We start from the raw sequence: 26,541 nt of genomic DNA on the forward strand, positions 1-26,541 counted from the left end.
AATGAGTTCATCTCAGTAGTGTCATTAATTTCCCAAATCAGTGTAATTTAAACTGAGGTAACACTTTATGTGGTGACATTGGAATTAAAAACTATGTCTTTATGAGTTTAAGAACTTATTTTCACAAGCCCTATTTATTAGCTTAAAATCTGCTCTTTGTCTTAATTTTCTGAGGCCATCAATCTGATGCTCACTCAGAAGTTTACTAGAATATGAATTTAAACAACACTGTAGTTGAATTTGCATTGGTCTTCAAGGGGCAAGGTATTTTCTCTGCAAATTTTCGTAAGAAGTGGTAAATTCTGCAGAGTAAAGCATATTAAAACATCCTTTATAAATGTTGACCTGTCTTTCTCTGATGTCTTTTGAGATCTTCAGTTTGAAATTTCAAACTATGCATGCAGGCTTCAAATGTCACTAGAATTTATCACTGGAAGCGTAGACTACATGCTTTGATTTGGAGCATATTTCTGTTGTAATTTATTATAACCTTGTTGAGGTTTACAAAAAGAAATTCTGAAAGTGCTCTAACCCATTTGGTGTGCTTCCATATGTCAAGAGATTTAATGGAAAAATGTTTTTATATAGTAGCAGACAAAGAGAGGTAGCTATGTATTGGAGTTGGAGGGAGGAAACGCGTGCAAGGTAGAAGACAGACCAGGAGAATGTGGGGTTGGAGGAGGCATGCAATCAGGTTAGTATTGGAGTGGAGCTGCAGGCTCCATTAACTCAGGACAGTCACTTTGTCTTTCCCACTAAAAAAATGCATTCCTGTACATAATTCAGGATAAATTATTTCTGTGAGCTCATGGAAATTGATAAAAATACAGTGAAAATAAGCTATTCTAGTTTTACTTCAGAGTTAAGTGTTATGAGGTTAATGTTGTGTATGAATGTGGAGCTGATTTTAGTCGGCTCTCAAGATGGGAGAGGAGGAATTTATAGTGGAGTAAATTAGGGAGTTTAGGAAGAGGATGAAATTAGTTGTGGCTGAACAGAAAATTAATTTTGTTAGATTCCCCCCAAAATAGAACATGTACCTTTTGAGTTAGAATGTCTTGTTGAATGCAAAAGACTACTTCTTTCTAAATGTATTACGTAAAAGTGCAGGACAGGAGGAGAAACAGGACAAGTGACTGAACATCAAAAGAACAGAGGATTATTCACAAATCCAAGAGTGCTAGCACAGTCTTTTTATGGCCAGAAGCCCAGAACTTCTATTCAGTGGGGATAGTTACTTGGATCTTTTTGTGAAATTCAGAGCAGGTCCTGCAAACAAGGTATTTCTATTGTAGCTTCTTAACTAGCATTTTTTAGAGATATTATTTAGTAGTCGTCTTATTAATCCACTCCTGACTTGAGTCAGTCCATAGACTATGAAACAGCTCCCTGTTTCATAATGAATGAAAAATCAATAATGCTGTACTCTTGTTATGGTGCTGGCTGTGGCTAGTCTTGGAAATATAGTAAGCTATTTATTGATATCCTGCCTTCATGCTTATGGGAAGGAGGGGAGTGTCTTGATTAAAAATGATGAAGCAGGGAGTCTCTCAATTTAAAATAGTCTTCATTTTCTGAAGTTTAACCTAGACATAGTTGAAGTTTTCAGAAAAATTGTGAAATTCCCTTTTCATATTTAGTAGTTGCCTTTATATTTGTAGGCCAGAAAGACTGTATTTTTAATGTTTCATTTGCTATATGGAGGACTATTGTTTGGTTTGTACACTGCACATAAGAATACAGGACTAAATCTATTCCTTGTCTCCAAAAACTTAAATACAGGAAGAGGCCAGTAAAAATAAATAAAATTTATCTTAATAAAGGAGCTGTCTACATGTTATGTCCTCTTGGTAATTTTTTGATTCGTGGTGTTTTCTGTTCTATGGATATGTTGAAAATACTGAGAGACCAGGCACTCTTGAACAAGTGACAGAAAACAGTATGATGTGTGACTGAAGGGCTTATGTTCCATTCAGTGCTTAACTGTAAATACGGAAATGCTTGTGCTAGAAGAATTTCTACAAGGAATATATATTGAGAAAAGCCTGTAGAAAGTAGTAGTGAGTATATTGGGTTTAGAAGTTGTAGCCTATCTATCCTTCTGTAAGATTTTTTTTCATCTCCCAGTTTATAAAGGGATGATGTGAGCTGTATCAAAGATACCAAGAGGCTAGACTTAGGGACATAAGAAGTTTTTACTAGTCTTGTGTTACAGTCCTGTCTCTCTATTCCTCCCTCCCACTGTTACCATGCAGTATCAGGTTTTCAAAGGGTATGTTGTTTTCTGACAATAAAATGTTCCCTTTAAGACCTAAATAAGAAAACAAGTACTGAAATAAGTTACCAGTATAGCGTGGCTGTGTAAAAGAATGAAATGGAACAGAAGAGAATTAGTAATGACATTGGCAAATAATTTTATACAGATAAAGATGTAATTTTACTTCTTTGAGAATTGTTTTCCCTTTTTTTTAAAGAAGATCCATGCAAAGCATTTTTCACTTCAGCAAGTTTATTTTTTTAAATAAAAACCCAAAGGAATGAAAAATCATTACTGAGAAATATTTCATATGTCCAATTCAAAAGGTCTTTGTGCAAGTAAACTCTAATGGTTTCTTGTCTCTGTTCTGTGTTTTGCTTTTGTCGTTTTGAATTTCTGTACGGCATTGCTGGAGGGGGAGAGGAGAAATCATCTTACCATTTGTACATATTTGGCTTTCCTCAAACAGTGTAACACAACACTTTTCTGACATTGAAGCAGGCTTATTTTTCTGAAATCAAAGTTTACTTCTTCCTTTGACAAAGAATTTTTGTCTTAAAGGTGCAAAAACCATTATGTGCCCCCTAATATGGTTGAAATACATTTTCAGCTTGGGCCCTAAGAAAGCTGTATCACTTCTTTGTATACAGTGCAATGACAGCATGAAGTATGGTACTTTGAATGCATACATCTTTCAGTGAAATGAAATCCTATTTTTGGAAATAATGTTTTAAAATAATTAATGAATACATGCATGCAAAATAAATTCCAGCAATTACATGAAACTTTGGGGTAGAGAAAGGAAGAGTAGTTGTTAAAATTTTCTTTTAGTAAAAAATTATTCAAGGAAGAAAAGTTGGAGGTAGCTACTTAGATGAGATTGCTTATATTATTTTATACAGGTAGTTCAGAAGTACTTGTTTCAAAACCTAAAAAATAAATGAAAATTTTATCATGTTTTAAGCAGCTGTAATGTAATCTAGAAATAATTTCTGCTCCAATTCTCATTTACCGGTGTAAATGTATTTTGTATCTATTGACTTGGTGTCACAAGGAAGACCTAAAATGATTAGTTAGTTGTATCTTGAGAGGCTCCCAGCTTTGTTATGTCTTCAGCTGATTCAGGTCTTAGGGCTAATTTAAATGTGTTTCAACTATAAGATGAATACTGTCATGTTTGTGTCTGTATATAGCAAATTGCTGAATTTCAAAACTGGAAGGGATAGCTGTAATCTGCAAATAAAGAGGCACAGTATAATGGAATGAAGAGAGGGAATAGCTCTAGGCGAATCTCTCTTTCTGGGAAACTGAATCTCATAGATTCACAGTGCTAGACCATTCATCTACAACTATTTACTTGTTTCCTAACTTCCTTTGAACAAAGTTCCTTGAAAAAAACATTACTATTAAGATAGTTAACCAGTCTTGCTTCATGATACCTTTGTTTCTTATGGCAATGACTCTAGACAAAATTTAGCATTCTGAACTATGAAGACACTTGTTCAGAATCATCTCTTCCCCAGCTGCCACAAAGACGCACCATCCAAAATGCAACTTCTTTCCCACCTGTACCACCCAGCCAATAAGAAAGAGCACTTGATCAGTTCCCAGTGAAGCCCCCCAGATGGAGTTGGTCAGATTTCTTTTTAATGTTAGAAATTCCGTTTGATCTTTTCTCAAATTCAGGAAGTAAGCTGGAGTTGTAAAAAACCATACTTCTCTCTTCTATCATGTATATGCCAGTCACTTCAGGCAGGTCACTTTTCTCACTCTTGGTGTCTCAGTCCCTAACCTAACTGTATAATCTGAGATCACCTTCCGTAATATAAATGCAGCTAGATACCAAAATACATAGTTTCCCCTTTCCTGTTGGCTTTGGGTGAGGAATAACATACACTGAGTAGTGTTTTCCTTCATAAAAGCTGGTGGCATGAAGTGACGTGGTGATTTCAGCAAGTTATTTATAGAACGTTCTTAGACTTTTTTTAGCTCTTCTGAGGCTTTTCTAAATAAAAAATCAAGAACCATCACCAATAGTTTGAAGTCTAGCAGGTATCCTCTCTTTCTGTTTGTGAACCATGCTGCTCAGCACATGGACATACACCTCACACTGCTGTTCTTAACGTATGGGCTGATACGTATCTGGAGTTACATATATAATATGCCAGTCATCACGAAATGTTGGAGTGCGTTACTGGGTCTTCGATTTCCTAGTTATTTGAACAATTTTCTATACTAAAACCTGAAAATTGGTAGGTGAAATACAAAATCGGCAGAAGCTCTGTGTGATGACACTCTGAGTAGCTCTTAAAAGCTTTTTATCAAAAGACATATTACTTGTGGGGCAAATGGCCAAAATCTTTTCTCTAGTCTTTTTGCCTGTAGTGAGAATGATTACCTGAAGGAAGGGGAGTGGAATAATGCTACTTAAGCCAGTGCATCTTGTGGATCTTCTGATGTCTCTTAAAGCTGTTCCTTGAAAAGGCAAGCCCTATTCAGAAGTACAAGGGGAGGAGAATGTGAAAGATTACCTAAACTGCAGAAAGGGCATTTTCTGCTACAACTGATTTTTCAAAGAATGCAGTAACATTCAGTTACAGTCTAGTTTGTTTCCCTATTGTTTTTTTTAAATTTCAACAAACATCTTGTTTTAAGCATGTTCTCTCAAATTGCAAGATTTTTTTTTTTTTTTTTTCCTTGTCTCCCCACATGCCAACAAAAAAATATGATGAAGGCTTCACTGGACAATTGTTCTCTAATCTTACAGATTTTGGAGGCTATTTTATAAATCGCTACTTGTAGCAGAGGTGCCATCAGTACCAATTCTCTAAGTCCTCTTTTTATCTGAGGAGCGATGTTTTGCTTTGGCTTTCAAAGCAATTGCCTGCTGGGCAATTGCCTGCTGGGCTTTATCTAAACCTTCTAAATGGTTTTTCTTCTTTCCTCTATTTTATCTTTTCCTGTATTTTTTTTTCTTTTCATCCATTTCTCAGTTGTGTTGACACTGGTTTAATGTACAGGTGAGTTGAGACTATCTTTAAATTACACTTGTAAATCCAGCCCATCTGTTCATCAGGGTACTTATAACGGTCTGCCCTAGCCTTTGCATTAGTTGCAGTCTCCACATGCACACGCACACTGGCAGCACCATCCTCAGTTACTCAAACAGGGACCTGCTTCACAAGGTTGCTACATCTACACTGTGCAAAACTATTTGGTTTAGGGATTTTATGTCATAGCCTAAAAGCATGGCATCAGAAGTTCTTAGTGTCTGATGTGATTAATTGTAGATTAGTATTAGATCGTAATACTCTTCATAGACTGTTTCTTAAATACAATCTTTATGCTATTCTGGTGGTGTAAACAATCATAAAAGTATTTTAATAATATGCAAGCATCATGTTGTTATTGTATTTTAACTTTCCCTTTGTTTTTTATACTCTCAGAAGCAAATAAAGATGGTTCAAGGATCAGGTTTAAATTTTGTAACACTTCCATCCATATAAAACATTTGTATGCATAACACCCATATAATGCAATTGCAAATTTGTGCTAAATTTTAATAGCTGATGTAGTGAGCATTCCAAGACTCAGTATTTTTGTGGAAGCAGCACATCTCAATGATTTTAAATGAATTTTGATTTTCAACATCATGCAGGTGCAGTTACCCTCCATCTGACAGATGCATTATATCTTGCAAAAAGTTCAGAATAACACTTTGAAAACTGTGTGAAACTTGGTCCCTCTTCCAGTGAGAGGGAGAAAGAACACCAGGGCAATTACTGCCTCGAACAGGTCAGATTTACGTCATCAGAGGGTTTTGCTCATCAATACGTACCTTTTGTGCACCTCCATTAGTAGATCACATTTGCAGACAGGTAAGGCATTTCAATTTGCACCATACCTTTTCTGTTCCATGACTGAACTCCATGACTACTTAGTCAGTTCGGTATACTGGCTGATAGTCATAAATAGTGCAGTCAATCATTAGGCAGATGTGACTCTTCTTAAAACTCTTTCCTTTTGTAGCATGGCAAAGTACCAGAGACCCTCAGTACTGATCTCTTAACTGTTCTTTCTTCAAAAAACAAACTTGTAAGCCTCAAGATCCATTTCCACATAGCAAAAAAAACCCCAAAAAAAAACAAAAAAACAAAAAACAAAACAAAACAACAACAAAAAAAAACACACCACCAAAAAAACCCAAACCCACAACAGTATGAATTATCTTGCCTTAGGCATCCTGGTTATAATGGACTGTAATGAGCAGAGATCTTGCAACGGATTATGCTGTCACTATACAATTACTATGCTAGCACTTTGGAAATATGCTAAAACTAATAAACATCCCTTAGAAAAATTGCTTTCAAGTGTCTAGTTAGTCTTAAATAAACCAGTCACCTTCTTTCATTTCTTATGTAGGAGTATCTTAAAAAAAATCCCTCATAAAACAAAAAAACCCTAAAGATAACAATGAACAAGCTGAAAGGGAAAAAAAGACTCTGAAACAGTGAGTGCACAAATAGGTAAATTGATGGGGAACGTTCTTCTGATATACAGATGAATATTTATGAACCACTGAGGATACTGCTTTTGAAACGTACGTTGCAAAGCAGCAGTTTTCTTCTTTGGAATATTAGTGTATTTCTAAGCTAGTTTTTTTTCCAAATTAAAATGAAAAGTCAAATTTTTGTGAGATGAAAAATCAGAAAATTATTTCTACTTGATAGAATTTAAACTGGTTTTAGCACTGTTTTCTATTTATTTACTCGTAAGCAGAAGGAAAATTAATCAGAATGTAAATGTACTGTTTAATTCAGCATAGTGCAAATGAGAATTTGAAGTTCTCAAGGCTTCCCCTTTCTTCCTCAGGTTGCTCAAAACGCTGACACTTCCACAAGGAGGTTTTGGCAGGCTTGTATTTTCTATGTTAAGTAGTCAGTTTGTTTTGACTTTGGTTAGTGTCATTCTTTAACCACTTAAATCTGTTATCTGAGTCATGATAATCCCTATCTGAACTACTGTTAGATGTTTTTCTGAACAGCAACATGTTTTGACTTGTTACTAGTTGAGTTACTAGATAAAAATTCCTTCTAAAACCCTAGCAAATCATACTGAAATACTACTGGTTTGAGTGGAAATGCCAAAAAAGTAATATGTAATACTGTGACATGTTCTGATTTGGGGTTGGTGGTTTTGATTTGTCTTTAAATAGAGCTAGAAAACATTGAACCAACGTTTGCGTTAGCAACTAGACACAGATCTCATCACTTTCTCCCAGGGTAATATCTTATGCAGAGTTACTCAGCTGTTGGATGCTTGAATTGGGACTGTGGGCTACAAATGAGAGCAACATCACTCTTTTTTCAGTGGCATGTTGTTATTTTGTGGATCAACAGCTATGCCTGGAGGACTCGCAGCAGTTTCTGCTGATTGCTGCAAGCAGTCCAAGTGGGCTAGGCAGGACTTGTGCAGAGTTACTTACCGCCCTGCAAGGCAGCATGGGGCAGCTGATAAGCAATATCTTAAAGCTGTAGGAGGCAGTGGCTGCCAGCTCAGAGCTTCAGCTGGATTTTTGCTTTTCAATTGCTGTGACTGGCAGGGTAGTCCAATCTTGGCTAGCCCTAAACTCAGCAAGGGCCTCTAGCACTCCTGATGTAGCATCTTGGCTTTTTTATAAACATGGTTTTCCAGTTTCTGCTGGGTCTGATTCACCCTTTACTTTCTCCTTTCTTCAAACTGTCTTTTTGGGTTAAATAACTTCAGTCACGCAAACTAGCCGTCAACTGGTAAACTCAAGCATACATATCTGGGATACATTTTGGGCCCTTTTACCTCTTAGAGCTCACACAGTGTATTGCTGTCTGAAAATGGTTTAGTACGAGCATTTGAAAGTGGCAGTATGAAGCGTTTGGTTTTACTTGTTGCCCACACTCAGAGTCCTTTGTCTACACATACAATTCATTAATCTTCTTATCTCATGTATCACATTTACTTTAATAACTGTATAGGAAAGCAGATTGGTTAACTGATATATCATCTCAGGATTGTTTTAAACTATTAGCAAAGCATATGACACAAAATGTGGCTTCTATATTTATATTTTCCCCAGCATGTTTGAATTTTACAGATGGCTGATATTCATCCCACAGCAGTACCCTGAAGCAAAGGGGATAGTTGGCCAGTCTTTTTCAGTGCCAGTAGTTGGCATTCATTTTCATCTGCTGTGTATAAAAAAATAAAGAAAAAACAAACAAAGAAATCAAAAAAGCCCCATACAAACAAAAAACCCCAACCAATGACAAACAAACCTGATCTAACCTTAAATCCTCAGTGCATTATTTAGTATCAGCCTCGTACATTCTTTTGCTGCGACATAGAAGTATAATAAAAATTTAAATGTCTTCCTGCTAAGTAATGAAATTGAAGTAGTTGTAGAAACAAAATACACTGCGCTGAGTAGTAGGAAAGCTGGATTTTGCCAGGGCTGTGCTTTTTTATCAGCTCACTGAGGCAAGTCCATTTCTTGAAACAAATTATTCTGAGAACTCTGTAAAAGAAACCTGGCTTTAAAATGTTTGTAACTCTTCTCATTTTGGAAGGCTTTCTGTATTCTGAAACACTGGTAATATGCAATTCTGGGTCATAAAGTTTGCCTTTCTTCTTAACAATGGGTTTGGATTTAATAGCCAAGCACTACATGCATTATATTGGAGTGGTGTTGTCAAACTCCATAACGATTAAAACACTTGAATGAACACTTTGAAAATATGTCTGTATCTTACTGATCCGTATTTTCTAAACAGTATGTAATTGGAAGATGTGATTATGTTCAAAAACTTTTTTGACATATGTTGCTATAATGTTTAATTTCCAAGTTAGGAACCTGCAAGGATTTTAATGTAAAAAGTTTTATCAAATGTGATATGTGGTTTATTTTGGAGTAATTTTACTGTTTTTTCACCCTTCAGTGTGGTGAAATTCTCTGCTATCATTAAGATTCTCTGTATGAGAGCGTTATAAGTTTATATGAAATTTTGTACTCCTTTTTATTTCTGTACACTTTTATTTTGACATTAGGATACTTTTACTTTCCGTGCTGGTTTCTGCGTGTATTTTTTAATTGTTTTATTTTTTTTTTTTTGTCCAAGGACTCGGAGAAGGCCTTTGACCTTTTACAACTTATGTCAGAGACTAAACTATGTCCAGACCTAATTATACAGGGGTTGCATTGACTCACAGCAGATAATTATACCTTCATCAGAACTGAGCTGGACTGTAAAGCCTGGGCTATTTAAGCACAGAAGGTTCATATGCCAGTCAGCATGCCATGATGAGATGTGCTGGCATCTATCACAAATATATCAGACTTCTCTCTTGTTCTTTCTTCAGGAGCTCTGCACAACTTTGTCATTCGTTCCATATCTCAGAGCAAAGTGTAGTGCTAGGACATGTCATATGATACACGTCTGAAAGACCTGCTAAGGACCATAGTCATAAGCAGGCTTCTCTGACTACAGGCTAACTTTTATAAGTAAAGCAGGTCTTTGTAGGAATAGATATCAATTAAATGAAATCAGAGAATACAAAATAAGCTCAAGTAAGGGCTGTCACAACACTGCTGCCTTGTCTTTGAAGTACAAGCCATGTTTTCAGCCTGGCTACCCTCATATAAATCTAGAAAACGTACATTTGAAAACAACAGTAATAATCTACCATTATGAACGATTCTCTCATATGTATTTTCACTAAGAGGTTGAGGGCTGAGTAGGCAGGTAGCACATCCAAAATGTTGGTGATTGCACTGCTGAAAAAAACGCATGGATAGCATGGTCACTGTTGTAGTGGAGTTTTTCTATAGGGAGAATGTTGCAAACTGGAAATGTTCCAGAATAGGACTAGCTCACATGGAGTGCACCTAGCTCTGGAGCTGGTTTTCTGCTTGATTTTACATTTTTTTCTGTTTGTTTCAACTAATTCTCAAGCAAATTTCTTTCTATATCTAAAGTATGGCTCAAGTTAGATACTAGTTTCACCTAAGATTTCAGCTGTTGTGTAGAATTGTGTTTAGAAACAAATAGACCATTTGATTACATTTTTATATAAATTTATATATAATGTTTATATATATATCTGTGTATACGTAAGCTCACAGTGGTGAGACATTACAGGAATAGGTTGCTTTGAAACAGTGCCGAGTCCTGCAAACAGAATACTGCTTGTACCTACAAAATTCACAAATCACTTATGTAACTTTCAGAATGCAAATAACTCCATGTCCTTAATTACATTGAAACATATGTGGTATGTGAACTTAGAAATACTTTTGGTGTTTTACATCAGAGGAGTCTAACATTGGCAGCTGTAGCCTTGAGACTGAGCACATCAGAGGTAAGTCTCTGGACTCTTAAGAACTGTGCCACAGTGCCCAGGTACTGTTTGCTTCAGCTGCTCTACTGGCTGTTTGGTTGGTTTCCATCTCTTTGAGGCAAAGGTGGTGTAGCTAGCAGTATGATGCTGTGCCTTTTTCAAAGACTTAACAATAGCCACATAATTGTGTTTTTGAAAATACCTCAGTAATTGCCCAGGTCCACTGAAAACAATGGCACATGAGAGATGTTTAAAATTGTGAAGGTCTTGAGAAGATGTTTTTTAAACAAATTATTTTTAGGACGTTTATAAATACATTCTCAGTGTGACAGGTTTGAGCCAGCCTCAGGTGGAGGACAGGAGGTAGCTGGCAGAAGGAAGCTTTAATGTAGGCTCAAAGAAGTGATATGTGATTCTAGAAGGACTCTCAGGAATGTACTGCTTGTTTGAGGACATTAGGTAAGAAGCGGTTCAGAACTGCAACCAGAAGTATTCTCTGGTGGCTGATCGTATTGTTTCAAGAAAGCAAGACTTTGTGGGCTTTTGGGGTTTTATTTGGTTTTGGCATAAGGATGACCAGCCTGATTTGTGGAGAGCGGAACAAGTTCCCAATCAGTGCCTTATCTGCCTTTTTGTTTTCTTGTTGCATCGATTCCACATATGAAGTATGTTTAGACGTAAGTATTCGTAGTGCTTGTAATGATGTATATAAAAGAAAGGAGCCAACTTGCCAGAATAGATGATATGCTATTGCAGGTGGAATCTGTGTGTATTTGAGTAGTGTCTGAATGTGAGATCTCATGTTCTCTGTGCGTCATTTTTACCTTTCAGAGGCTTGCATGACTAGGACATCTGCAATCAGGGTAGCAGGGCTGAGATGGATGTCTGTGCGTGTGCAGAAAAATTAACCTTACAAGGAAAACCAAGTATCTTTTTGGATATGACTTCTCCCTTACACAAGCATACTTTGCTACTTCCCTGTCTTTCCCCCACCCCAGATAAGACCATTTAATTTAAACATTGTCATTCTGGTGCTCTGCTTTGTTTTTCACTACTGCCCACTTCTCCATGCTCTTGTCTCTTCTCCTTCAAATGACTTCTCCACAACCTGCATGGCTTCTCACAATCTACCTTCTTCTGTTTTGTCCACTGACTTTTACTTTAGACTGTACTGTCTGCCTTTTTTCCTTTTTTTTTTTTTTTTCACGTCTGCATTGTGCTCCTTTCACAAAATGCCTATTTTATTTTTTTTTTCCCCTGTCGCCACCTTACCAAATGCTAAGTTGCCAGTTCTATGGAACAAGACTCATGTATTTTCTTTTCTATTTATTTGCTTGAAATAGTTGTATAGAACTGTGTGAATACATAGTGCTGTGTTAATATTTGTCAATGGAAGTATAAAGCTTTATTTTCTTTGAAAGCATTGTAACATTTTAGAAGTTGAAAGTTTCGTTGTCGGTATCTTTGAATGTCACTTGATTAATATTTATATATTCAAGAGTCCTAACATCTGTCACTTGGGGTATTTAAAAACTTTTCTGTTTCAAATAAATGAGAAATTTCTCAACTCCTTTTGGATTAAGCCAGTATAGAGAAGTTTGCAAAAATATCTGACACTGTCCAGTCTTGCACAAAGTTGCCTTCCCAGACATGTTTGTTGCTTGCCAGATTTGACATCTATTGCAGTCCTCTCTGTATTCTAAGTTCATAGAATCATGGAATTGTTTAGGTTGGAAAAGACTCTCAAGATCATCGAGTCCAACTGTCAACCCAATACCACCATGCCCACTAAACCATGTCCTGAAGTGCCTTGTCTACATGTTTTTTGAACACCTCCAGGGATGGTGACACCACCACTTCCCTGGGCAGCCTGTTCCCATACCTGGCAACCCTTTCAGTAAAGAAATTTCTCCTAATACCCAGTCTAAGCCTCACCTGGTGCAACTTGTGGCCATTTCCTCTTATCCTATCTTCAGCCACCTGAGAGAAGAGACCAGCACCCACCTCACTACAACTTCCTTGCAGGTAGTTGTAGAGAGCGATAAGGTCTCCCCTCAGCCTCCTTTTCTCCAGGCTAAACAACCCCAGCTCCCTCAGCTGCTCCTTATAAGACTTGTGCTCCGTCTAAGACATGTAATATTCTCCAACACACAAATCTTATTTTATGAAACAGTCTTATACAGAAAGTTTCACAACTACTGGTAGTTATCAAAAAGCAAAAAGCTGTGGTTCATATATCTAAGGGTAACATTCTGAAAATTTATTTCAGGTTATCTTGAAGGGGTTTTTTAATGCGATTGATTTGTTTGTTTTCTTCAGAGCTTCAACAATTAATCATAGCATTGAAACTACATTTCTAGATAAACTGAAAGATTTCTCCTTGGAGCAACAAGTCAGACATCCCAGGGAATTCCTCAATTTCATTCTGTAGCTGGCCAGGTTCTTCTAGTCAGCTACTGTGGATAGCACTAAACATCATCTTTCATCCCTTTATTATGTCTACTGAGATTCTTTTGACTCCCCTTGTCTCAAGAGTACTGTATCCCTGATGTGATCTGGGGTAAACATTTTAAGGACTCAACACTTTCCTATGTCTTTGATACATTAGAGGCATGCTTGTGTTTTTCATGACTATCGCACCAGAGGAGATGCATTCTTTGATCACTTAATACAGGCAAGGTTAAGCATCCCCTCCTTTCTCCCCTAGGAGAGATGAAAGATCTGAGTTTCAAAACAAATATGGTATTGATCCTGATTTTTGTCTTACCATAGACTGGAAGGAGGGAATAGCTGGTATTTTCAGAAAATGGGAGATAAATAATTTTCTCGCAGAACTGGCTTTACCAATACCTCTTTCTACCATTACCTCATGTGTGAGATTTTCTCTAGTCTGTTTTATGCACGAGTTTCAATATAATTGTTTGCCTGAATTAATTTTGTTAGTCTTTTCTGGACCAATACATCATTGAAGACAAGTGCTAGAGAGATTTAAAAAAAAATGAAGGTCTCCCAGTGATCCAAGCCAAGTGTTTCAGGAGGAGTCCATTTGGAATTTCACTTTATTATATTGTTACATGGATGACAAGATTTAATGAATGCTTGTAATGAAGCTCATTCTCTCATAATTTGAAGGCAATATAGAGTTTCTTATTTGGTTCTGGTAGTATTAATGTTTAAAAGATTCAGTACAAACATGAGTAAATACAAAGTAGCAGAATTACTTAATATCCAAGAGCTTCACAACTAGGGAAAATGAGGATTAATTGTTTGAAAAGTTTATTTTTTGAAATAATGGTAAATACCATATGCTAACTAGATCTAATTTACATTGATTCTATTTATAATCTGCAGATTGTTGCATTGTCATCATTATTCACAAAGGTAGTGAGGTTAAATTCAAATCAGTTACAACTCCTGAATGAATTGATTATCTGGCTTGTGTAAATTGGTGTAACTCTACTTACTTTGATAGAAATATGTTAAGGTGGAACTGTTGAAATTTTGTCCCAATGTGTTCGGTCTCCAGTTCATCAGCTTTAAATAGGATCTTTTTTATAGTATTTTAGATCATTTAAAAACTTGTTCAGCCTTCCACATGTAATTAAACTCTTATCTTTGATGTATCAAATAAACTACTTGTTTTAACTGCTTTTAAAGTATTTAATGTCATACTTAATTCAAAATACAAACAAACCAAAATAACAAGCATCTCTTGACACTGCTTGCTGCATCTTTTAAATATGCCTTCAGTTCTGCTTAGCCTGATTCTTTGAGAGAGAATTGCTAGTAAAAATGTCTAAAGAAGAGAGATTAAGAAAACTTTAATGTCCTGTGGGGTGAAGCTTCAAAGCAGTCATCAGGAGCATAACTACTTTGTGGTGTAAATGCATTTCTAGCCTAATAAACAAGTGTGATGTAAATTTTCAGTATAGTAATAGGAAGTTAATTTATTTGTTAAAATTGTGATCTTGAAATCTTGTACATAGTAAAGTTGTCCTATATGTGCAATATGTAGGAAATAGCAAACTTGAGTTAATTCCTAGATAAAATTAGTATGCATTGCACTTCAATGATTTGTCTTTGTTTTGTTTCTCTAATCAAAATTTCATCTAATTCCAGCTTTGTTCTCTGCCTCCCCCACATTAGTTCCGTTGTCTTGATTTGCATCATTTGTAGCAGCTGGCTTGTTGTCAATCTGTAGTTCGGGCCTTTACATCAAACAGCAAATTAATTACAGGGAAAGAAACCCGGATAGTACTTCTATGCTTAGAGGCTTTCACAATTATCAAGAAGTAAATGTTGCTGATTCTTCTCCAAAATGAGAAGTGGAACATGGGGAAGGGGACAGTGCGTGCATCACAGGTAGCATTAGTTATTTCTAGAAATGAGTGTTGGTCAGTTACCTGTACCTTCCCTTTCCTAGAGCCTCCCCTCATTTGTTGTAAAGTTAAATTAGGAAAAAATAGCAATTAAGAAAAAAAAAAAAAAAAGTAGTGAGGTGTGTATTTTTTTAAAAGATTTTTACAATCATAGAATAGGTTGGGTTGGAAGGGATGTTGAAGATCACCTAGTTCCAACCCTCTTGCCATGGGCAGGGACACCTTCCATTAGACCAGGTTGCTTAAGGCCCCATCCAACCTGGCCTTGAACACTTCCAGGGATGGGGCATCCACAACCTCTCTGGGAAATCTGTTCCAGTATCTCACCACCTCTCACCCTGACAGTGAAGAGCTTCTTCCTTACATCTAATCTAAATCTACCCTCTTTCAGTTTAAAGCCATCACCCCTTGTCCTGTCACTACATGCCCTGCTAAAAAGTCCCTCTCTGGCTTTCTTGCAGGCCCCCTTTAGGTACTGCAAGGCTGCTATAAGGTCTCCCTGGAGTCTTCCCTTCTCCAGGGTGAACAACCCCAACTCTCAGCCTGCCTTCCTAGGAGCAGTTATCCAGCCTTCTGATCATCTTCATGGCCCTCCCCTGGACTCGCTCCAACAGCTCCATGTCCTTCTTATGTTGGGGGGCCCCAGAGCTGAACACAGAACTCCAGATGGGGTCTCATGAGAGTGGAGTAGAGGGGAACAATCACCTCCCTTGACCTGCTGGTCATGCTTCTTTTTAGATAGCCTCAGTGCATCTCAAGTGCAAAAACACTCTCTGGCGTTTATTGGAAGACCTGCTTGCATCCTAAATGTTAGTTCCTTCTCCCTATACCGCATCTTAAAAACATAACCAAAAATGCCTACTTCAACTTGTTCTGTCATTATATATGAACTTCCATTTTTCTTTCTCAAAAGAGAAATCAAGGGACCCTCTTAAAATCAAGCCACACATGCAAAAAACTCATGAGTGTGATGTCCAGAAGGTGCCCATAGAAACACGTTTAAAGTGAGAGCAGTCAGTGTTTAGACCCTCAACATGCTTTACAGACAATAGTAAGTAATTTAATCTTCTATCAAGTTGCTGCACTACGTTAAATTCCTTTTTTCTTAATGACCATTAGTAACAGCTAGAACAATAACATTGCTTTTGTACTTTGCTGTGCTTCTATTGTTCTTTTTTTAAAAAAAAAAAACCACAACAAAATGCAGCATTCAAAGAACTTCGGTGGAGAAACAGGCAAAGCGAGTGGAGGTGGGGGAGTTCATATATGGTATAAACTTTCTATTTACAGTGAAATACTCTATTGAAATGATGGGCTAGTTTAGTCTAATTTATTTTCTATCTTCTGTTGCTTATTTCCCCTGTTTTTATGTTTTTCTTGAACAAATAGGTACGATTTTCTTGGCTATCTTTTCAAGATACAGATCATCTCTGACTTTCTGATGGTTTTTGCTATCTTTAACTGAACTATCTCATGTAGTCTATCTTTTCAATAGTGCACAGATCATGAAAGAAGGTAATACTTTGCCCAGCTCTTACAAGAATATTGAATTTAGTTAGATACAGTGTCTGTTTTGTAGCAATATCTTTCCTCATTTTCCGTACCGTATTGTTAGCACAGTTTAAGAGCTCAGTCCAGCATTATTCCAAGGTCATTTTCAAAGTCCTGCTGTGATTCTGATTCTTTTATATTTGTTTCTGGTTTTGAGCTGAATATGAAATTTAGTGGTTTAGCTTTTGAACGGGAAATTTAATTTACAACTTGTCAGTTCGTTTACAAAACGGATACCACTGTGAAGGATTCTCCTAAATATATATGCAGCCTTTCTTTTTTGTTCTCTGTTCATTTCTTTGTTCCTGTGAAGCATGGAAATACACAAAAATCACTTTGAAAATGTACATTCATAGCTGTCACTGCTGACCATATCCTCCAGGCCTTCCAGGCAGTGCAGGTTGTGTGGGACAGCAGATGGTGGCTGCACATGTAGGGTATCCATCCAGGAAACAACGTTTGCTTTCTCTCAGCATCCTTGCCCTTCATCTTCCCACAAACCTCCAGTTTATTGACAAAACTTGAGTAACTGCTTGTAGAAATAGTTAGAATCCTTTTTTAAAAAAAATTGTATCCCTTTTAAATTTGATCGTACTGCTTCCCATACACATTTCCAGGTACACTACTTGTCTCTGTTTTATGGCGAGTAGATGTTCTGTGTAATCTCTATGAAATGTGTGATGAATCAACTGTCATAGGCTTTGAAATGTGTGTTTAACTTTCAAGGCACTTAACACGTTTTTATCCTGTGTAAAGTGAATAGTCCAAAATGACTGAGAGTGTGCTAGGCAGTGGATTATAGCACAAGGTAGAACCATCAAGTCCATTTGGATTTGTCTCAAACTGCAATAATGACAGTATATAAAACAAGAAGACTTTGGATACATGAAAGTCACTCAAAATACTGACTCCCAAATGAGGTGTTGCTGTGAAACTTCAGTTTTGACAGCTGAGATTTACTTTGGAGATTCTGCATAAGGGAAGTTAAGCTTTTTCTTGATTAAATTACTTTTTTCCTTCTTTTTTAATGGTGTGTGATCTATGTCTGAATAAACCTATTCCTTGTCTTAAAGTCTATTCAGTAGTTCTGTGGGCTAGATAATCAAGATGAGACTGGCAAACTTGTGAAGCATTGCTGTTATAGAAAAGCAAATTGAAATACAGTGGCGTTTACACATGCGCAAAGGGACCTGATCGGGTGGGCACACAGAGGAACCCAGTGCTCAGTCATGCTTCATTCCAACGTGGAATGTGTCTCTGGTGCGTTATGCTTGGAAAATGAGCTCCCCTTGCAAGGTTGCTGAATTGATGTATACTGTTAGATTTCCTGAGTTGTCACACCCCGTTAAGTCACTTGTTTTCAGTATCAAATACTGAATGCATCATCATTAAGCATTGCGCTTTACTGTCTATAATTTAGCCTGCTACTTGAACTAGGATGTCTTTTTGAATTTTTCTAGGAAGTGAGGAACCGAGATTCAAGTCATCTTTTTAAATAGTTATTTTTATACCACTGTGGAAACAATAATGACAGTATTTATAGCCAGGATAAAAAGTTCCAAAAAAGTGGTCAAAGTGCATCTAACTGGTCTTTTAATGACGTTTAAATGTTAAAATGGGAGATTTCTGCCTCTGTGGTTATAGAAACGGTAGCGCTGATTTCTGTTAAGTGCTCTAAACCAATGGATTTCTACTGTTAAAGTGATGGGTTTAGGTTTCATAGTGACTCTAAAATTTGTATCCCGGTTGATTGAATTTCTGTTGCCCTCTTTAAAGGATGAGAATTTTTAAGCATGGCATGATAGCATAGAGGTTATAATTTATTTACCACTTTATGTTTCCCCTGGAGTCCATGGATATTTTGCTCTGGTGGTTTCACTGGTCAAACAAACCTGGAACAAGTATGAAAGATCTGAGATACATTTTAATATCAAAATGACTATTTATATATGGAGAATTATTCTTTGGAATTTAACACTTGTAGAAAGGAAATACACTTTAATGTATCTTTCTTTTGCAGTTTTATTCTATTTTTAGCACATGATTTCACAGATCCTTAATATTTTTGAATGCAGGTAACGAATTTGGACATCCGGAATGGCTTGACTTCCCCAGAAAAGGGAATAATGAGAGCTACCACTATGCCAGAAGACAGTTTAATCTTACTGAGGATCATCTTCTTCGCTATAGATTCCTAAATTCATTTGATAGAGATATGAATAAATTGGAGGAAAGATTTGGCTGGCTTGCATCTCCCCCGGTAGGCTGTATATACTAAATGATAAGTTTTTAGTCACCAGTTGGGTACATGTTCAGAATAACAAGAATAGCAAATTTGCATGCAGAAATTTTAAACAGCACTTTATTATGCGCTGCGTAATGCCCCACTATATATTTCAAGTTGTCAAAATGTGTCACTGAAATATCTTCCACAGATAATAGAAATCTGAAACAGTCTCCTTTTAGCTTCATAGCAAGGTCTTTTCCTATTATTTTTGCTATTTTTATTTAGTAACTGCAGATTGGATAAAGCAGGCTATAAAATTGTCTCTAATCCAATCCAAGGATTGCTTTGGGAAACTGTAAATTGTTCTGACAATTTACTTTATATAAGTAATTATTCTGTTACTGAGAAAACACTTTCAGTAGAGTATATAGTCTCCTGGTCTTCAACCTGGCACTTTTGTATTTACCTTTTTTAGCCAAATATTGCACTGTACTTTTTATCAAAGCAACTCAATTATTATAACTTGTCAGTGTTTAATTATTCCATACTAGTCATAATCCACTTTAAAGAATTTTTTAAATGGATGTCTAGTTATTTATTAATGGTTTTAGCAAATAGAACAAAGGTGGTATGTGCAGCAGTTTAATGTGGCTTATCAAAGCTATTTCTCACACAGGTTTTGAAAAACAAACAAAAAAACGTATCCAGTGCTTCACTTTCTGAATTACTAACAGTAGATGGAATGCAGATCCCCATAACAATTGACTGAAGATTTGATTTGATAAAAGGAATCCATTGTTTGCTAAAGTGTGATAAAAAGACCGTATTACTGATCTTTAGGCAAGAATTTTTCAAGTACTCTGTACCTAACATGCCTCTAACTCTTTAATTTAACGTTGGCTTATAAAAAGTAAGCTACAGTTTAGTACTCAAAAATCTTATATGACATTACATAGGTAAACAATTTCAGTTTGCATGTTAATGCCCTTATCTATGTTGCTTGAATCTTTGACTGTTTTACTTGGAATAAGGTATAGAAGCAGTGGGGGTTTTCTTTTTTATGTTAATTCATTTAGAAATGAAATATTTTACAGTTTTAGATTTTTATTTTTTCTTTCCTAGGCCTTTGTAAGTGAAAAGCATGAATCCAATAAGGTCATAGCATTTGAGAGAGCAGGTCTCATTTTTATTTTCAACTTCCATCCATATCAAAGTTACGTGGACTACAGAGTGGGTATTGAAACTCCAGGAAAATATCCTTTTCTTCACTGTTTTGCTTGTACAGAAAAGCTTTAGAAGTTGAAAACTAATTTTGTTTCTGTTTTCTAATATGAATGCAAACTGTAGTTAAAAGGTAAGAAACCACTTACTTGTCATCAGTATAATCTTGCTTTAATTTTTAGTGTACAGCAAAAAAATAATTTAGAAATTTGCCTTCTTCATAAGAGATCATTTTGTAGAAATTAAAAGTAAAAATTGCAATTTAAAGACTACGTTAAAGTTTCCTTGTGATGCCTTGTTTTTTGGAATTATGTTGAGACATGAGAAAGCAAGTAACTCCTACTTCTTAAACTGTAGAAATTGACCACAATAAGATGAGGCTGCGCATGCAGTCACACAGGAAAATGCATTAGCTTAAACCTTCATCACAAAAGTTGTACAATTTCTGTTTTGTAACTGGGTGGACTGAGAATGTGCCCTTAGCTCAGCTGAGCAGTAAATGATTACTCTTAAGTAATTGGCTGGTTTTGCATTTATATCCAAACTTGTAGCATTGGGGGAGATTCAAAAAATGAATGCTACCTTGCAGGAGGAATTTAATTTGCCCAAATTCAGTTTGTTTCAAGTCCTTTGACAAACACAGTCTAGTAAATCTTGCTGTGTCAGTTTAAAGCACTGTAGTTCCAGTTTTGGCCTACTCTCCTTTTATTTATCAGCAACTTCAGGCAACTACTGCCATATTTCAGTTGCTTTAGCTCAATGTATTACTTTTACTCCCGAGCACTGCTGAATTGACCTACAGGGTCTGAGGGACTTAGCGGGATTCTTGTTTAGAAACACCAAGTCAAACCCACTTTCTTTAGTGCTTTCTTCTGCTACCTCTGCTGCTACTGGAACTCCTGGCAGAGGTAGAGTGGGGTAGTAAATTAGAGTAGTAAGATCTTAATCTGGTGTTGTGAGATATGCCAGTACTTGACTGTCATAGGCTTCAGGTATTCACCTGTTTAAGTTGATGCTACTGCATTTTATCTGTCTTGTATGAAATTCTTTGAGTTCTGCAGATGGAAAAGGTGTAAGTTCAGTGTTAAAGACTACAACACATAACAGAATTAGCATTACTTTCTTGCTCTGATACTTATACAGATACGATTAAATCCAATCCACATTTTGTTGTTTACTTTCTGCCTTTCTTTTTCAAAGATGCTAGAGGTTCAATAATCAGAAATGCATAAGAAATATTTTTTAAAAATCTCACTCTTAATAACTTTTGTATCACTGATTTTCTCTCTTTTCCATAGCACATCTTCATCAGGCTTGTGTTTAATTACGATTATATATGAGGCTGTTTTCCTAACTTCATTTTCTGGTTTGTGCTAAATTAAGTGAATACCTAGGCATTGTTTTTTGGGGTGTGTAAAATACCCTACACACATTGTTACAAAATTTCTGCTCCTTGGTATTTACAGCTAAGATAAGATTAAGCTGTGCTCAGGCTTCTGAAACTAATTGGGCTTTCTTTATGTTTATCGAAATACTTTTATGACCAGTTTGTTGACTAAATATTTAATATAAGCAGCCTTTTTGTTTTTATCAGTGCTCTAAATTTTTCAGTCATTTCAGAAACACTTAATGTATCTATTTTACACCACCAGAATCCCTTTCTTCTTATATAAATTAGACATTTACTGTTTGCATAGAATCCTGAACGCGTTGGTCCTGTTTCAGCTGAGGCTGCTCTATAGTAGCTTTTATGAAGCAATTTGTGAAATCTGCTTTTCACTGGTTTTACCTTGCAATTCAAGGCCCAGTTGGATTTCAGTAAGTTGATCTGTTGCTAGTTCACACTGGGCATTGAAACAGCTTTCTATTGTATCTTGGCCAGAAACAGTCATTGCTAATTGATTGGGGCTTTTTTGTTTGTTGGTTTGCGGTTGCTTTTTTTAATGTAAGCAGAAACTCATTGGAAAATAATTGCTATTCACTTAGTAGTAGATGATCAGGGATTTTTTTACATCCTTTATGTTTATTTTGGTTCACTGAAAATCATACTGAAACTTAACAACAGCTCAAGTGTATTCAAAACAAGTATGATATAAACAAGGCATACAGATGATTTTCCATATTTGCAGTTTATATCATATTTTTTAATATGCTAGTGTCAGTACACATCCTTGTCTTTTAAGTGTGTGCAGTATAATTTTATTTACATCATATATTATATATAGTGTAAATTTAAAAGACCTTTGTTAAAGCATAAAGATCGATATTATCTTTTTGTTCACTAACTAAAGTTTTTATTGCTAATGGAACTGCCCATTACCATCGTTTGCTTTTGTTAAGGTGCTTTGTCTGACTAATCCCTCCTGTCCCAAGCAAACAGTGGATTTTGTAGTTCTCTGACCTTGGTGGCAGCAGAGGGCTCTAAATGCTGCTGTTGCTGCTCTTCTCTGTGAAATATAGTGCATCTTCATCTCTGCTGAGATCCTTGTTCATTTGGTTAAGGAAGCATCTGTCCCCTTTTACAGTATTGTACTCCTTGCAACTCTGAGAGGAAGTAGTTCTCTTAATTTAGTGTTCTTACTTGGGAATCACAAATGTAGAATCTTCCCATAAATCACCTTTTCAACAATTTTCCCCTATTCATTTTATTCTGTGCCAGTTCAATGGATGAACCAGGAAAAATTCCTGAAAACCCTCTGGGAGGGAACTGTTGCCAACTGGCTCTCAGCCTGATTTAACCTTGGATATTTGTCTGAAGGTAGGAACCTTCTCTTCCTTCCAGTATCTCGGATTCTGAAGATGAAAATTGTTCTGAATAGTACAAGTACTTAAGCAGACATATCTCACAAGATTGTGCAAGTTCTGGTTCACAGAGCTGGAAACGATCTTCAGGTTTAAAAAGCTGTAGTGTTTTGCATGGTTGTCCCTCAAGGTGAACACAGCAGTGTTTCCCATGCCAGGAGAATAAAAAACCTCTTCTCAGTTGAAAAAAAAATCTCATAAAGATACTTTGCTAGAGTTGGGCATGTGCGTTTGAACAAATAATTTAGATGCCCCATGTTTGTAGTTTTACCTTATAAAAGCAGATTGAATGTATCTTCATCAGACTTTCCTGAAACAGAACTTAGGAATTTGCAGTGGTTTCTGTTGATTGTTGAAATAAAAATCATAATATTTCTTTTTAAACTGTTGTGCATAAAGAGGAGAAAATAACAAAGGAGTGAAAAGGAAAATGTGAGTTTAACAGGTCAAAACCTTTTGATTTGGTTCGTAGGCATCTTTACGTTTTTTCTTTTCTCTTTGGCCTTTGAAATAGAAGTCTCATTTATGTTAATTAAGATCTCTTTATCTGGGAAGCTTATTTATTATCTATATTAACAAGGTCACTATGTGCTCATCCAAAGTCATCACATGGGATGAAGCATTGGGAATCCTTTTCTGAAGGAAGTGCATCAAATAAGACAACATACCCTGATGCCTACATAATAAAAATCTCACTTCTGTTTAGTGCCTGTTGCTAGCAAAGTCCTTGGACAATAAGCTGGCCATAAACACCTTGAATGTATGTAAACTTTTAATTTCTGTTCTGTCTAGGAGAAAGCTAAGCAGTACTGTATCTACCAATTACGTTCTCAGTATCTTTTCATTGATAATGAAGACAGAAGGTCTCCATTATCCCATTTCTCTGTGTAAAAGTTTGCTCCTAACCCAAGGAAAACCCTGGAATTGTGGAACCACCATCAAGTGTATTAAAGAACTGCTGAAATCTTAGTAATAGCTGGTATGCGATGTGCTTACGTGCTCATCATCATAAAAGCTTATTTTCAGGAAACTTCATCTTAAACTAGACATACCTAATGCTTTGACATTAGAATGGGAAGATGCAGGTAGTCATTGAAACACTTTTCTGAAACTAAGCTCAAAAGCAGAATCATGTTACAGCAGTTCCTTAAGCATCCTCTACTCAGCTGAGTAGCGGTAATGAACTGTATGCGTGGTCTTAAGTGACAGCATATTTGAGGTATTGCAGCATGTGGTAAAAGAGAGTAAGTAAACTTACCTTGCTTCTCACGGGGGAGGAGTCCATGTGTAATATTTGTGATTCTGTCTGTAGCAGGACACCCTAAAAATTCTCTGTTCTATTCATATCTCCTCTGGTTGCAAGATCAAAAGGCAAAACTTAGCATGTGGGTGACAGTGCTGTTCAGATTTGGATCTACTTATTTTCTGTAGTATTGTGTGATGGGTTGACCCTGGCTGGATGCCAGGTGCCACCAAAGCCGCTCTATCTCTCCCCCATCCTCAGCTGGACAGGGGAGAGAAAAATATAACAAAAAGCTTGTGGGTTGAGATAAGGACAGGAGAGATCATTCACTAATTACCATCACGGGCAAAACAGACTCAGCTTGGGGAAAATTAACTCAAATTATTACAAATCAACCAGATTAAGGTAATGAGAAATAAAACCAAATCTCAGAACACCTTCCCTCCACCCCTCACTTCTTCCCGGGCACAACTTCACTCCTGGATTTCTTTACCAAGTCCCCCCAGCGGCACAAGGGGGATGGGGATGGGGTTTACAGTCATCACACATTATTTTCTGCCGCTTCAATCCTCCTCAGGGGGAGGGCTCGTCACACTCTTTCCCTGCTCCAGCGTGGGGTCCCACCCACGGGAGACAGTCCTCCACGAACTTCTCCAACATGGGCCATTCCCACGGGCTGCAGTTCTTCACGAACTGCTCCAGCATGTGTCCATTCCATGGTGTGCAGTCCTTCAGGAGCACACTGCTCCAGTGTGGGTCCCCCACGGGGTCACAAGTCCTGCCAGAAAACCTGCTCTGTGGGCTCCTCTCTCCACAGATCCGCAGGTCCTGCCAGGAGCCTGCTCCAGTGTGGGCTTCCCGTGGGGTCACAGCCTCCTTCGGGCACCCACCTGCTCCGGCGTGGGGTCCTCCGCGGGCTGCAGGTGGAGATCTGCTCCACCGTGGGCCTCCCTGGACTGCAGGGGGACAGCCTGCCTCACCAGGGTCTTCATCACGGGCTGCAGGGGAATCTTTGCTCCGGCGCCTGGAGCATCTCCTCCCCCTCCTTCTGCACTGACCTTGGTGTCCGCAGGCTTGTTTCTCTTACATGTTCTCACTCCTCGCTCCGGCAGCTGTTTCTCCCCATCTCAACTTTTTTTTCCTTCTTAAAAATGTTATCACGCAGGCGTTACCACTATCTCTGATTGGCTCGGCCTTGGCCGGCGGCGGGTCCGTCTTAGAGCCGGCTGGTGTGGGCTCTGTCGGACACAGGGGAAGCTTCCAGCAGCTTCTTACAGAAGCCACCCCCGTAACTCCCCCCGCTACCAAAACCTTGCCACACAAAACCAATACATATTGGTAAGTACATAAGCTGTTAGCAGTAAACAGGGGCTAACTTACACTATTTCCGTAATATTTCTAAGACTGGTAACAGTGAGACAGTGCAGAAGAAAAGGATAGCATGGTTTTCAGAGCATGCAGGAGATTGAGGCTCTTTTTGGTACTTCAATTCAAGAAGGATTTGGCTTTATTTTTAGAAAGGTAAGGGTATCAAGTATTTTACCAACCACACAGGTCCATAGGAAGTCCACCAGGAAAGATGCAAATTATGTGCATTCATTTCTTTTAGATATGCTAAGTCTTTCTTGGCTGAGATTTCTAAGTTACTAATCAAGAATAACTGACTTTAACAGTACTTTGCATCAGGCAAACGAAAAAAAACATGACGTTTTCTTACTGCAGCTCAGTCTTCTAGGGTAGTCAAACTTTTATAGTATAGAAATAATGAAGAACTGTTTATAGTATCATATAGTATCATACGTTAAATGAAACGTATCCCAAAGTTAACAACAACTATTGCCCTCCTATTCTTGCTTTCAGCATTCTTTCTTCTTCCCTGCCAACATCCAGCAGGCTGAGTTTTAGTATCTATTTTCTTTAAATACTTTGGGGTGTTTTAATGTTGACTAGCTTTGTTTCTAACTCATCCTGCAATTGGAGCCATGAATTTTATGTATAGTTTTGTAATGGAACCTTTTAACCTGAGATTTAAAAAAAATAATAAATTAATGTGTCCTATAACTAGGAAATATGGTCACATGTGACATTAAATCTTCAGAACAACCTCTCCACTTTAAAAGGAATTCTTTATGATCCCTTTGGAACTTAAAAGTGAAGCAGAAGTACTTAGAAACAAGAGTTTGTTGTTACTCTTTGGGGTTTTTTTTAAGAAATTGGTGGATTTTTAATTTTATGTTCTGAGGCAGTTACTGAATAAGCCTGAAGAGCAAATTGCTATAGTATATTGATTACATTCTTTTTAATAAAAGGTTTATCTGAATGATATTGGGAGTTGTAGGAGATGATGATCCTTTCACAACCTAGATTTAAGTTTGTTTAGTGGATTGAATTAGTCAAATTAGTGCATGTAACACTTGTCATCAAATTTGTCTTTATTAAGTGGATGGCTTTGGCATATCAGTATATCGTACTAATATACATCACTAAGCTG

At 37.0% G+C, this 26,541-nt stretch overlaps 1 protein-coding gene across 2 annotated transcripts in view; it reads left to right on the forward strand.

Annotated features, from left to right (window-relative positions):
• GBE1 (1,4-alpha-glucan branching enzyme 1) overlaps positions 1-26,541 on the forward strand; it is a 164,315-nt gene that overhangs the window by 116,032 nt on the left and 21,742 nt on the right. For both annotated transcript variants that reach the window (XM_049825023.1, XM_049825022.1), the window contains exons 13-14: positions 18,633-18,817; positions 19,907-20,035. In XM_049825023.1, coding sequence (XP_049680980.1) covers positions 18,633-18,817; positions 19,907-20,035 — 314 coding nt within the window. The remainder of the gene's footprint in view (positions 1-18,632; positions 18,818-19,906; positions 20,036-26,541) is intronic.

This window comes from Accipiter gentilis, chromosome 21, assembly GCF_929443795.1.
Source record: "Accipiter gentilis chromosome 21, bAccGen1.1, whole genome shotgun sequence".
Lineage (NCBI taxonomy): Eukaryota > Metazoa > Chordata > Aves > Accipitriformes > Accipitridae > Astur > Astur gentilis.